General features: G+C 44.2%; 1 protein-coding gene across 1 annotated transcript; it reads left to right on the top strand.

Annotated features, from left to right (window-relative positions):
- Window positions 1–1,062: 1,062 nt before the first annotated feature.
- On the top strand, window positions 1,063–2,799 carry LOC147238711 (protein S100-P-like). The gene is made up of 2 exons (XM_086197318.1): window positions 1,063–1,321; window positions 1,896–2,799. The coding sequence occupies exons 1-2, from the start codon at window positions 1,184–1,186 to the stop codon at window positions 2,034–2,036; spliced, it is 279 nt and encodes a 92-aa protein (XP_086053444.1). The 5' UTR covers window positions 1,063–1,183; the 3' UTR covers window positions 2,037–2,799.
- The last annotated feature ends 11,990 nt before the right edge of the window (window positions 2,800–14,789 follow it).

Genomic DNA, 14,789 nt, shown 5'->3' with positions numbered 1-14,789 from the left:
GAGGGGACGAGGCTGATTGATACTCTAAATTGACCGTAGGTGTGACTGTGAGTGTGAATGGTTGTCTGTCTCTATGTGTTGGCCCTGTGATAGACCCGTCCAGGGTGAACCCCGCTTCTCTAGGCTCAAGGCATGACCCTTAACAGGAATAAGGGGAAGAAAATGGATGGATGGATGGAGACACTGGTGCAAATGGCTCAGTAAGAGACATCTGGAAGGGGCTTGTGGTTGTATCCAGACAGGCGATTTGGACTTTTGACGTGTCTCATATTGTGCTTTGTCTGGTTGTGTTTCCTGACACTCCCCGCGCTGGCAGATCACGTGATCCACCTATAGCTGGATGTTCAAACCTGTCATGAACTGATACATTAAAGATGCGTCCAGCTGAGTATTCCTCATTGTTACAGCCGTTCCCTCTACAAAAAAAAGAAGAAGAAGAAAAAAAAAAGCTGTTTCCAGGTAACCAGCCCAGCACGCCAGCGAGAACAGAAACCTACTAAAGTGCCTGTTTGTGGCTCATGTGCACCCACTGCCTCAGGTGACGGCCGCACAGATTTCAGGTAGTGCAAGCTAGTACAAGTGATCTCTGTCCTCCTGTACTCCTTCTTATTCCGAATGCTCCACGTTCCCGCCTGTTAAAAGGAAGGTTTTCGTTGCCGCTGTTGCAGGATGTGCTTGCTGATGGAGAATTGTTGGGTGGAGGTTCATTGAAGGAGTGTGGGACTGGACCTGCTCTGCTTGGAAAGAGTCATGAGAGAACTTTGGTTGGGATTTGGCGCCGTACAAATAAAATTGATTTGACTTGAGTATCATATCTCAAACTGCAGGTGAATTCTATCTTAAGTAAACAAATCCCAGCATCACTTGCTGGTGTTAGCTTTACAGAAAGTACTCTCCTTGAATCAATAGAAGTGGACTGAAGCTGCAGATGTACTGTGAGTAATGTGTACCCTGGGCGGAGTGGGACACAGGTTGTGTTGACACTTTGAGCCTCCACCTATTTCAAACAAACCACAAAAACTGACTTATACATCTTTGACATCCTTGTATTATCATGGTTCTCAAAGCTGTTTGACAAAAAGCTATAAAAGGAAAACTCTCCTCTCCTCAATTCTGACACGTATCCTGCTCTGACCCCTGATCATCTATTCTCCGCAAACTAGCCTCCACTCAAGCGGCAACCATGACCCAGGTGGAGACCGCCATGGCAATTCTCATGAAGACGTTTGACTCTTACGTGGGTTCCCAGGGAAGTAAAGACTCCTTAAGCAAGGCTGAGGTCAAGACATTACTGGAGAAAGAGCTTCCAGGGCTACTCAAGGTAACTGAGCCTCCTGAGCAGGGACCGTTGAAACCTGCCTATCCGGGCTCTCAGTTTTGATGAATTCCCCACACCTGTCCTGTTACTGGAGAGGCTTTTAATCTTAAGAATATACTGTTTCATTTGGGGAACTTACGCGATTTGTCTGACATTCATTTAAAGGACATCATTTATTCAAGCTGAACTTATCACCTTTATATCCTGTTGTCACCTAACTATATATTGTATATCGGAATTAAACACTGTTTTTTTTTTTTTGGACGACACCTCACTGAGGAGGAACAATTGCAACCGAACCTATGTAGACATGAGAAGGACTTAGAAGCTTTGCATCTGTTTGGAAGTTTTTTTCACTGTAGATTTTGTGTTTTTGGACATTTGGCTTCTTTGAGCTCAGATTTGCTTCGTTATTTCTACAACGGAACACCTTAAATGTCAGTGGCACAACCTTGATACTGAAGGCTCAGTAGATTTGGCTGGTAAAAGAGAAGATTTCTGTTTAGCTCATCGTGCGGCGGAGCGCAGAGGTGATCGGTCGTGCTGTTCAGCAGGATTAATGGAATTGTGTTTGCAGGCGGCAAAAAACCAGGAGGAGGTGGACAAGTTGCTGAAGGGCCTGGACTTCAATGGAGACTCAGAGGTCGACTTCACTGAGTTTATGGTGTTGATCGTGACTCTAACCACCATCTGCCATGGACGTGTTTCTAAGAAATGAGCAGAACAACTGCACCTAAAGTCGGAGTCCAAACAGCTCCAATGATGACAGACAATCATGAGACTGACCTGTAACAACGAAATAAATTATTGATTTGCCCACAAATGTTGTCAAGGGTTTTATGAGTATGACAAACTCCACTAATTAACCTCTAATCATTTCAAACGCAAACTGGAATAAATAAATAAATAAATGCCAATTCAAACGGGAGTTTAGGATGATAGAAAGGAATCAAACGATCATCTATCAAACCACAAAATGTCGTGGTTTCACTTTCTCGAAGTGCACTTTCCGAATAACCAAAACAATTTCCAAAGAACGCTGAACGACTGGGATTGACGTTGCAAAATCAATCCCTTTATTTGCGTGACACGGGCAGAGTGCAAAGATAACATACTTCGCAATCTTGTCATGCCAAATCAAGTTTTTCCCACGCGTAGAAATGCGATGAGTTACAGCCAGATAAAATATACAAACGTACCGCGAAAGGGAAGCCTATCAGACAATGCGGCGACAGTACACATCACGACATTAGCCGTGGGAGACAGATGCAAAACACACATGAAACCATTCTTTCTTTGGTGTTGAAAGGGATAGTTCACCCACAAATTAAAACTCAGTCATCATCTACTCATCCTCGTGGGAAGTCAGGGGAAGTTTTTTAAGCCCTCAAAACACTTCTGGAGTTTCACCATCAAAAGCGCTGCAGTAATCTCCCAAACAACTGAAGTGAATGGTGACGGATATTCAAATGCAAAAGAAATATAATAAAAATGTAAGATGGCTACATAGTTGTTGTTTTTTTCCTGAAGTGATTCGAATGTCTGGAAGCTTTGACATGCCAAGCTGTTTGAAAAATGTCACTGACGCTGTTTTTATTGTCTACATTCTGAAGGGTTTTTCTTTCCGAAGGATTTATTCCTACAAACATGAATGTTTGTGGAATTGCTCCTGTTTTTACAACAGGAAAACATTAGGAAATTTTACTAACATCAACTAATATTCAAAATATTGATAATACCATCGATCCATTTTCTACTGCTTATCCTATTAAGGTGGGGTGGGGGGGGGGGTGGAGCCTACCCCAGCAGCCTTTGGGCGAGAGGCGGGGTTCACCCTGGACAGGTCACCAGTCCATCACAGGACCAACACATAGAGACAGACAACCATTCACACTCACAGTCACACCTACGGTCAATTTAGAGTATCAATCAGCCTCGTCCCCTCTTGATGTCTTTGGACTGTGGGAGGAAGCTGGAGTACCAGAGAGAACCCACACAGGAACATGGAGAACATGGAGACTCCACCCAGAAAGATCCTGTGATGGAGCCGGGGCTTGAACCCGGAACCTTCATGCTGTGAGGCCACAGTGCTGACCACTGCACCGTCATGCCGCCCTTATTAATATTACCAGTACATACAATTTGAAATTTGACAAGATATTTAAATATGATATGTATTTGTTTGGTCGGGTCTTCTTCTTCTTCTTCTTCTTCTTCTTCTTCTTCTGGCAGCCAAACATAAAGCTGACAAGCTGACACTGAGCGGAAAAGGAGATGAAGCTGAGGCAAATGGTCAGAGGGGCTGTGTCGTGTCTGAGGCGAAACATGAGCAACATGAAGCCACAAAGTATGTCAGCGCCTCATTCGCAACTTCCTGTCAATATCTCAGTGGTCACAAGAAACAAAGATGGAACATTTTGTATTAACAACAACAAAGTGACAACTGTTGACACTGAGTTGACTGCGGAACTTTCCGTCGGCTTTTTTTTCCGTCTTTGTTCCAAAGAACTAGGAACCGGGAATAATTGTAGTCCTTATTTATTCAGTTATCTGTTTGTTTGGTTGTTTATTAATTAAAGCATATTTATCATTTACTCATGTTTATTTGCACCATGGAGAAGTAGTCTTTGCCTGGTGTCTTATGTCATACATCATAAATCCTTCTGTTAAAGGAGCTTTGTGTTCATACTGCACAAACTAAGACTGGCTGTATTTACAGAAAAACTCCTACATTTTACTGAGCAGCGGAGTGACCCCGATCAGTTCACTTGTTACAAGTGTGACAGGAGCCAATCGGTTGCTTTAGGATGGGAGGAACTCTTTGGCCCCCAGCTTGTATTGAAAGGGTCTCAAGTTAGATCTTCGAACCTCTAATTACTCCTCATGAGTAGGTTAGCACCTTGCATGGCACCCTCCATCGTCAGTGAGTGTGAATGGGTGAATAAGGCTGAACTGCTGTGAGAAGCCAGAAAAACACTGCATCAAAATGAGTCACGTTGCCAGAATCATGAATCACGGGACGTGATGTTATTCTGTCCGTTGTGCCAATGGATGGTTTGCCTTGATGCTAACAGTAGCATGGGAGCTGCAACTCCGAAATAGGGAGGATGTCATTTCGGGACATATCATAAGTAGTGTACCCTTCATTCATCAGGTGTTTCAGCCTTTTGACACTACACACCCTCATCAAACCCAGCTACAGGGTGATCAAGCCTGAACTTGGGTCCCAAGCCCAGTCATGAGAATTTCCTGGTTGTTTAAATGGGTTCTCAAGTGGGGGATGGGGTGGGGAGGATTCCTGAGCAGGTCATGTTGATGTTCTGTGAGCCCAGCAAGGGTCACTGTGCTTGATCCATATCCACTGGCTGCTTTCTACGCAGAGATACGCAGATCTAATTGTCTGACGCAGAGCCTGTACATGGATATCAAGATCTTTCAGCAGCCTGATGGTGGAAGAAGCTACAAAACCTCTGCATCCTACCTCAGCCAGATAGACAGAGGCATTCCATCCTCATTGTTGAGTGTCTGCCGCCAGACGGTGTCCATTTCCACCCAGTTGACAGGGGTGGTGCAGCATTGCCGATTGCCTGATCTATGGAGTCATTCAAGGTCATTTGGAGTCTAACTTTTGAGCTCTTCACTCTTCAGTGAGGCTCATAATAGGTAGCTCCAGGACCCCTCTGCCATAGATAGGCTGATGTTGGTCAGACAGGGTGGAACACTGAGCCATTTCTTCACATATGAGGTCATGGTTTGCTCTATCTTCTCCAGAATAGTTATTGGGACCTGGTCGATAGTGAGTGGCCACATTACCTGAGGAAGAGGTCCAAATTGCAGGCACCGGAGCTTGAGCTTCCCTGGCAGTTGGGTCTTCTTGATATTTTCCAGGTTATTGGTGATGTCCTGCCTTAGTGGCTGCACTTGGTCTTTGTCCCTGAGGCTTGCATTACACCATCTGCCCAGGCTTTTTACAGGTTGCTCAGACACCGTTGGTATTGGGTCGTCACCTATGCAGAACTTCACATTTTTAAGCTCTCCCTTGACTACTGAGATGCTTCGTGACTTGTTTGGCTTGATTTTCACCAGGCCCACTTGATATCCTCCTGCAGTTTTCCAAGTAGCCGCCCGGTGCATACTGCAGTCATGGTCAGAGTGGTCATGTCATCCATGTATGCTCGAATAGGTGGAAGGGAGATCCCGTTCTTAGTTCGCTCATCCCCCACCACCACCCATTTTGAGGCCCCGATGATGTCCGTGGCCATTGTGAAGGTCAGGAGTGAGATTGTACAGCCTGCCATGATGCCTACTGCTACACGCTGTCATGATGTTATGAACTCGGATGTTGTGAAGCATAGTTGCAGGTCTTCGAAGTTTTACCAGAGTTGTGATGGCTGATGAGATGCGGACGAAGTTGAAGGATTCCCAGAGGAGGTTATGGGGAACTGAGCCAAAGGCATTGGCTAGGCCAAGGAAAATGACATGGAGGTCTCTTTTGTCCTTCTTCGCTGCTATGATCCAGTGCCAGATCATATTGGTATGCTCCAAGCAACCAGAGAACCCAGGAGTGCCAGCCTTCTGTACGGATGTATTGATGTACTTGTTCTTCTCCAGGTAGGTGGACAGACTCTGTGCTATTACACTGAAAAAGATTTTCCCCTCCATGTTGAGACGGCAGATTAGCATTCGCAGAATTGACTGACGTCTATTACACCCTTCTCCTTGGGGTTGGGGGGGTGTCACTATTAGAGAAAATAACACGTTTGTTGCTGTGTCTGGTGCATAATAGGTAACCATTTTTGTTGTAGGAATTTATTGAGCAACCTCCTCTACGCCTACCTCAGGGTAGATGCACAATAGTTTTTGTTACTTCCATGAGTGAATGACTGTCATGCAATTCCATGTCAGGCATTCCAATTAGAGCACCATCATCTCAGTGCGAATGTATTGCTGGTTTATGTTGCAGCAGACGAAAGTCTCATCGGATGACCCTCTATTGTCTAGTTCCCCTAAAAAAAAACCCAACATATTCAGTTGTCTATTATCGAGGGTCTTAAAAAAACTTTATTTTCATAAGAATTCAAGGATTAACTTAAAAATCGGTGTAATGGGTTCCTCCAATGAACTAGATGTTTCTTAATCCACCTCTGCCATAATTCTACATGTGGCTGCAGGGACTGACCAGGTGACACACTTCTCCAGTAGCTCAGTTGTGTAATTTAGTCATGTGCTGCTCTCTAGTGGCAGACTCTCTCTACTCCTTTAACACATGAGTTCTGACCGGCACAATAACTTCCTCACCAGTCACCTCTGTGGCCGTGACCATCAAGTGTCAGTTTCCTTTCTGTAGTTTAAGGAACTGCGCGAGCCAATCTGCAGGTCTCACTGCTGCTGCTGCTGCTGCTGCTGCTGCTGCTGCTACTGGTGGTGAAAAGCGGTGGCCTATAATCAGCTTGCAAGGTCACTAAGCTCAGACTCTCCTCTGTGCACTTCCTCTGTGGGTGCAGGGCATTAGAATGGCTTAGAGGGATTAGGTGTCCAGAGCAGAGGACGATGTAGCTCTGGAGTCAGGATATACAGGTAGGGAGGACAAGTGTGGTGGGCAAGGGGGGGAGTTAACTGTAGTTAAGCACATGCACATATCTGACATTTAGATGTATTTTAAATGGTCATTGCAACTAATAGCAATAAATAATGAGTACAAAAGCGTCAATGGATAATGGAACAATGACAAAGCTGAATGTGGTGGGGACCGATGTTAGATATGAAGAGCAATCACTGATATTTGTCCTTAATTTTAAGATGGAATCACCTTGAAATATATACCTTCCAGGTAAGCTCTTTATCCAGAATAAGAACAGGTTTTGGGTTGCCAGGTTGTAAATAATCAATTTGACGGCTCACGAGAAGGGGGCCAAACCGGCCTACCAAATAGGATAAATAATGAAAATAATACTGTTTTCTATATTTTTCAATATTAAACAACCTGAAAACACAAATGTTGGTATTTCATACCAACGAGACACAAGCAAGAAACGGCCTTCTTTATTAAACAAAAAACAATACCTTAATATGAAAAAACTATTGTGACGTTAAAAAAACAAAAAAACACTTTATGTCATATCATGAGTAAAGACCTGCAGGCCTTACCTGTCACCAAATCAGGACACCACTGTTCTGGTGCAGGGTTTTTGGGTTACTTAGTCCTTGTTTTGGTTGCGCCTTGTGTTGTTTTGTTTTTTTCTTACCTCATTTGCACTGCTGGTGTGTGGCAGAGGTGTGCAGCGAGGTATACCTGGCTGTAATGGCCACCTTATCAACCTTCGCTATAAAGCCCGGCTCAGGCTACATTCCTGCGCCAGAGAATTCTGTCTTGTTTTGTGGCGTCTCGCCTCAGGAACCTCTGAGTTCACGGATGTCCAGTTTTCTTGTAAATTTTGACGTGCCGTCTAATTCTCACCTGTCCGTGTTCTTGTAGTTTGCTGCCTCAGAGTGCTGGTACTCAACCACCTCCAGCCTTGCCAGTGCAAGTTAGTCAGCCTGCCGTCGGGCACCCTTGCCTGCTAAAACTCTTTACATCTTCCTGTGTTTTCCTACTGAGAGAAAAACGAACAAGGTCTGTTACTTAAGTGTCTTCTGCCATCGCCATCACGTCAGCTCTGTTCATCAGGCCGTAGCGAGCAGTTCTCCACATCCCGGTCACTATAGGAGTGCTGCTGGAGAAGACGGCTATTTTCTTGTGGAGTGTATTCATGTTAAAGTTATTTAGTCCAGAAGTTGTTGGTGCTTGTGGTCACACACATACAGTACGAGTGCTGCTCAGATGGGCCACTTGAGGAGGTCAAGCACTTATGAATACCTCGCTCTGTGTGAAAGCCTCACATCTGTAGTCATATGAGCGACTGGGGTGTCCAGCTCATCTTGTGGCCTGACTTTTATCAGGAAAAACAGAAGAAGCACACTGCACTTCTTTGTCTATAACTAATGAGCTCGTTGTGCTGGAGGTGACAGACTTTCAATAAAGGACCATAGTATATTTGAGCTTTCTTCAAGGCAACTCAACCCATACCAGCTGAATCCTTTTTTTGATATATGGCCATGCATCCATCTTCTTCCACCTATCCAGGGTTGGGTCACGGAGGAGGCAGGTCACGGAGGAGGCCAGCTGAGAAACATAGTCTCTCCAGTGTGTCCTGGATCTTCCCCAAGGTCTCCTACCATTTGGATGTGCCCTGAACAGAGGTGTCTGGGAGGCATTCTGACCAGATGCCTAAGCCACCTCATCTGACTCCTTTCGATGTGGAGGAGCAGCGGCTCTACTCTGAACTGGACATACATAATCCCCAGTTCAAAGACCATGCGTAGAACTCTGATATTGTTTTGTTGTAGACTGTACTTGAACATTATTCAGTTACAGCAGCTGGAAAACTGCTTTATGATGTCTGTACAGCGACGGGTAAGGCCCGGCGATCCGAGCAAACCAAACATTCGGTTGCGGTTCAGAAAACATCATCAGTAAAGTTCATGTAGCTGTGAATGAACATAGCGAGGACTGAATCTAATTTTTGGTCATATTCTAAGGAGAGTAACCACTGTGATTTTGTTGAAAGGGGAATTTGTGAGTCTACTATAAAAAAAATTCTAATTAATTACCATTTTTTCCGTAATTGGGACGGCATGGCTCGGAGGTAGCGTGGCCGTCTAGCGACCTGAGGGTCCCTGGTTCGATCCTCACTTCCCCCGGTTACCATGTTGAAGTATCCTTGAGCAAAATACTGAACCCCCAATTGCTCCTGACAACAGATGAAGAGACAGATAGTAGAGGCCAAACAAAAAAAAGCCTTAAAAGAGAATAAATACTAGACTTAAATTCATAGAGTGGCCTGTAAAATGAATGAATACCAATGTTGCTCAGTGTCTGTTTGCTTTTTTTTGCCAAAAAGACAAATTAAGGGAGCAGCTCCTGAGCGTAAGAACACTGTGATGGGGTTATGGACACCAGCAGCTTTTTCAATCTCTATTTCTTCACCACAATTGAACATTGTCTCATCAGCCAAGGGATGCCTGGCAAGTCTCTTTCCAAATTTATTTCTGTGTTTTACAAATTCTGACATGACTTCAGACGCGCGATGGCTGGTTTGGCAGCCTCATCTCAAGTTATTTTAGATGTCAATTTAATATCAGACAGACATTGGACTCAAATTAAAAAATATATAATGCACAAGAGTGCAGAGATAAACTTGAAAACCTTTCAAAATCATGCCCTTTAATCTTCTCTTCACACAGGAAGTGGTTTCTGAGCGAGTCTGATAACTTCACATGGGTACACTCGCGTGATCTTTGTGAGGCTGTGTTAATGGGTTCGCCAATGTCCTGCACCTTCAAACCTGTCTCCCAGGAATGACTCAGAGTGGACGGGAGGTTTGTGAACACGCTAACTAACAGACAAACAACATGCCACACATTCCTTTCCATCTAGCGTCTCAAAGGCCGTTTATGTCAAACAGGATGTTGGTATTGTCTGCTTTAAACTCTGACGGGAGCCATCTCCGCTGCTGAAGACTGATTTATGAACCTGCTGAGCAACACCGTCAGCACATGCCTCTTCCAATATGCGTATGATAGATAAGAGGAGCTCTGAAGTCAGATAGTCGAGAGAAGGAAGCAGATACAGCCCTTGCTCTCGTACCAAAGTCTGGTATCTCCGCTGTGAACTTTGACCTACATCAGCAGCATTAGCTCCAGCACGCAAGGCAAGTTAAAGCTCAATACAGAACAAGACTCTCACTCGGAAATAATTGCAGTGTCATGCTGGAACACATGCGTGTGATGCCTTGTGATTCTCACTTGTTGAGTGTTAAATTGAAATCAGATGGGACGATTTACAAATTTACTAAAATGCAGTGGTAAAGCTTAGCTCTGTTAGCTTCACTTTATGGTTATCAAGCTAAACAAACGCCACCCACAAAGAAACAACTCAAACCTGCCATAATTTGCAGCTTTGCCAGCAGGATCAGAAACCAACAGCGTGGTTGTAATCAGTGGATGCGCTGTTTAACTTGTTGGATCAGTTCCATTTCTTATATTGTTCAATATTTCCATGTCCAGTGTTTTCGTACATTCTTCATTTTTGTGTCACCCTTCTGATTCCTGCGTTGTGCTCAACTGAGCTAAATCCTACATAGCATAGCAGTCCAAAAAGTCCATTTACAAACTCTCTAACTCATCATCCAGTAAAATCCATGTTTTATTTATCCAGCCACACACTCAGTCATACACACACTTTGATTTGAGATCAAAAGTAAGCAATGATAACACAGCAAGTCCAGAAAAATCCCTGAACAACTTGCTTCAAACGAATGCACCCGCTGGCCGTGCTCAACTCTACCTTGAAAAATTGCCAAAGCAGAGAGTTGTTGTTTTCTTTTTATTTATTTCTTTGCTCAAATTCAAAGGGTTTTGGGCAATTTTGGTTAGTAGCGAGTTGAGAGCACGCGTGTTTGCAATATTAATATTAATCTTAATCTTAATCCACTCTGGAGTCATGAAGAAGTCAGGCAGTAACGTTAGCTCAAAGCACTATTTGTGAGTACTTGACAGTAACCATACACTTAATGGGGTGGAACCAATTTGATATGGCAAAACAAATTTTGTCCCTCTTTTGAAGATGGTTAAGGTGACTTTCATTACAAACAAATGTTATTGGAAATACTCATTAATTGCTGAGGCTGGGTGGAGCTTGAATCATGTTCATATGTGAGATGTGTTGATATTTCAAATTCTCACTGTGACAACAAACAGTTGTCAATTATTTTTGATTGATATAGCACCACATCAGCAGGTGGCACGGTGGTGCGGTGGTCAGCACTGACGCCTCACAGCAAGAAGGCTCTGGGCTCCATCACGGGATTTTTCTGTGTGGAGTCTCCATGTTCTCCCTGTTCCTGCGTGGGTTCTCTCTGGTACTTCAGCTTCCTCCCACAGTCCAAAGACACCAAGAGGGGACGAGGCTGATTGATACTCTAAATTGACCGTAGGTGTGACTGTGAGTATGAATGGTTGTCTGTCTCTATGTTTTGGCCCTGTGATGGACTGGTGACCCATCCAGGGTGAACCCCGCCTCTCGCCTGAAGGTTGCTAGGATAGGCTCCACCCCACCCCCCCCGCGACCCTTAACAGGATAAGTGGTCGAAAATGGATGGATGGATGGATGGATGGATGGATAGCACCACATCAAAATAAATTATTTTGTGACTTTTTAAAACAACTCAGTTTCACTTCCTCAGTGACATAAATCCGACCCATTTACAGGATTTTGTCAACCGTTTGTCAGGTTTTAATCAAAGAGTGCAAAGAGAGTTGAAAGAGAAAAGGGAAAAGAAAGTGAACTGTGTTTTGAGTGAAAGTAAACCTGCGGGCTGGAGCTTCAGCGATCCGTCATCCCTTGGAGATGGCTGGCAGGTTAACAGAGGGCCAGGAGTCTGAGCTATTTGCATTGAGGGCACATGCATGCCTGCATTGTGCTGATAACAGGCGTTCCGTAACCACGTGATGTAATCCACATTTCCCTGCTTTTACTGCCAGTCGTCAGTGACATCGTTAAAGCTAAACAGTCCGGCTCTTATTCACCCACGGACACAGAGGAGCGCATAACATGGAGGCTTTGTCCCTCCATTATCAGCAGCAAAGTACCTCCACACAGATACAGCATCCGAAGCGTGACATCACCATCAGCCAGCACGCATCTGAGGTCAGCCACGAGCACCAACAGACGTCCTCTAATACTGGCAGCCGTCACGTCGGCTGTTGCTACAGAAGCTTTGATGTCAGACATGTTGGAATATTTTTTGGAGGATTGAGATCCTGATGGTGCAACAATTTTCCTTAATCAGCACTGAAATACATCATCGCACATGTTTGGAGCTCACGGATCAGGTGCAGGAAATTACCGACATGCTAGTTTAGCCTGTAAACTCTCCCTCTGAGGTGTTTCTCTGAGTTGTGGAATAAAATCAAACGGAATCCTGTTGGCTGTTAATCTGAACACTGATAACAAATGATCAAATCCTGCTTTCACACCCTGGAGTTAAGATCAGTCGCTAGTCTGGGTGATTACAGGGCATCAGACAGATTGATCTGAGCTGACTGACCACCGATTGATCTCTGCTGGAATAACTGTGTCACACAGAAATAAACATTAGATCACATGCATACGTATCCTCAACTCACCTCTGGTGACCTCTGTTTTTGTTGTCATTTTTTTCCCTCCCCTCTCCTTGTGTCAAGCCACTGTTATCCGGAATGACAGGAAGTATGAAAGACAGACGACACTTACACAAGACACATTGTGCTTCATTCACGACGTGCTCCAACGCACCAAAGAACTTTTTTCGGCTCATGTTTTAGTTTTACAAAGAGAGGAAACAAAGCCTGTCAAGACGTGACCTAATTGCGAGTTACAGATGTGACAATTGAGACCAGGGCCAAGCACATTCTTGATCACCATCAGGTTTTGCTTCCTGTCTGTAAGACTACATTAGGGGCTAAAAAAAAAAACAAAAAAAAAAATGCTCAAGTTTATAGGAACAAATTTCTACAAAAGAACATTATATTATATATTAAAAAAAATAAATAAATTTGACTCAAATGACTTGTTTTCAGTTTATTATTTTGCATGACCTTTCAGTGCGACATGTCTGGCTTCTTTTGCTGGAATCTTTCAAATGGCCCCCCTTGGGACAAACCTGGATGATCAGTGAGCCCCAGGTATTTTGAGGTTTCTCTAACCACCTTCCTGAAGCCCTTAACAGCAGGACTGAGCCACAGAACCAGGTTCAGTTTGAGAGGGTTTTGCTCAGCTGGAGGGGATGATATCTGCAGTATTTTCAGTAGTTTAGTACAAGTATTTTATGTGTAAAATCAAATATTTTACACGGGGGCGGCATGGCTCAGAGGTAGAGTGGCCATCTAGCAACCAAAGGGTCACTGTTTCGATCCTCTCTTCCCCCGGTGACCATGTCCAAGGGTTCTTGAGTAACATTCTGAGCCCCTGAGGGCCCTGCAATGCACTGGTAACCTGTCCAGGGTGAACCCCGCCTCTCACCCGGTGTCAGCTGGGATAGGCTCCAGTGCCCCTGTGAACCTTAACGGATAAGCGGAGTAGAGAATGAATGGACAATATTTTACACATTTAAGCATTTCTGACACTCACTGACCCAGTAGGCAAAATCAGGACAAACCTAAACTTCTATTTTTAATTTTTCCTAAAATTAATTAAATGTTTGGTTCTCCCTTTTCGGTGGGTTCCCCTTTCATTAACCACCAATGTTATAAAGCATCAGTTTTATGAGCCTACTGGCTGACAGACAGATCAGCGAAAGCGCACAACAACGACGACAACGCGGCTTCTTCTGCAAACAAAGCATCAACTTCAAGTGACGCAATGAAGATGCCAAGGTTGTGTAAGGACGTCCGGCAGAGTTGCAGAACACGTCTAATGTTATCTCACTTGTGACCTGTGACTAATATAGGATTTACCTCATTGACCCGCCACGCTACCGATAAACCAGCTTCACTTCTGATGCTGCTGCCAGCTCACCAGTAACGTCGGGAGCAAGACTAAAGTTTAGTGGGAATCGTGCTTCATGACATTATTAAAGGCGTGGGAGAGGAGGTCTCCCACTCCAACCCACCCCATCTCCAAACCCCCGTCTGAGAGGAGGATTACGGGGCGTCTTTTAATTGTACCATCTGCTCCAACATGACATTTTAATTAAGACGGGTTAAAGGAGAAAGCTGCAGATTGTTGTTTTGTACATTTTTGTACATATCCTCTTTCTACAGATGTATATACTTTCTATTATTTATGTTTATTTTTATGTTTATTCTGCGAATTCCATGAGTGACACCAACGGCCGGATTCAAATTCCCTGTATGTTGTGAACATACTTGGCCAATTAAACTGATTCTGATTCTGGTTCTGATTCTGATTGACATGTTTGAGTGCCCTGGGCCCTTCTGTGGGTGTTACTTTTTCAAGCCCCCCCCACCCACACACAAATATTGTCTCTGAATGAAGTCCTTGAAATCACGTAGATTTAATTTTATGAGGTGCAAATGAATACACCATGAAATCCTTCTTTTATGGTGAACATCTACCAAGCTTCAATGTTGTCAGTGGGAGAATTAATGTGTGTGTGTGTGTGTGTGTGTGTGTGTTCTTGTACTTGCTACATAGCGAGGACTAGAATACCTATTTAGCCAACAGAGTGAGGACATTTTCGGAAAGTGAGGACATTTTAGCCAGTCCTTACATCTTTGAAGGGCCGTTTGAAGTCCAAGACTTGGTTTTAGGGTCGAGGTTAGACTTAGGGTCTGGTTAGGTTTAGGTCAGGGACTAGAGATGTGTCACTGTAAAGGGACACAATGGGTGCACTGGCAACAGGTTATTAATTTAATTATTTTATGTCCGCTA

The sequence above is a fragment of the Aulostomus chinensis genome, chromosome 24 (assembly GCF_037954235.1).
Source record: "Aulostomus chinensis isolate RoL2024-O1b breed Wild chromosome 24, RoL_Achi_v1.0, whole genome shotgun sequence".
Lineage (NCBI taxonomy): Eukaryota > Metazoa > Chordata > Actinopteri > Syngnathiformes > Aulostomidae > Aulostomus > Aulostomus chinensis.
This window is presented reverse-complemented; position numbering and strand designations above follow the sequence as displayed.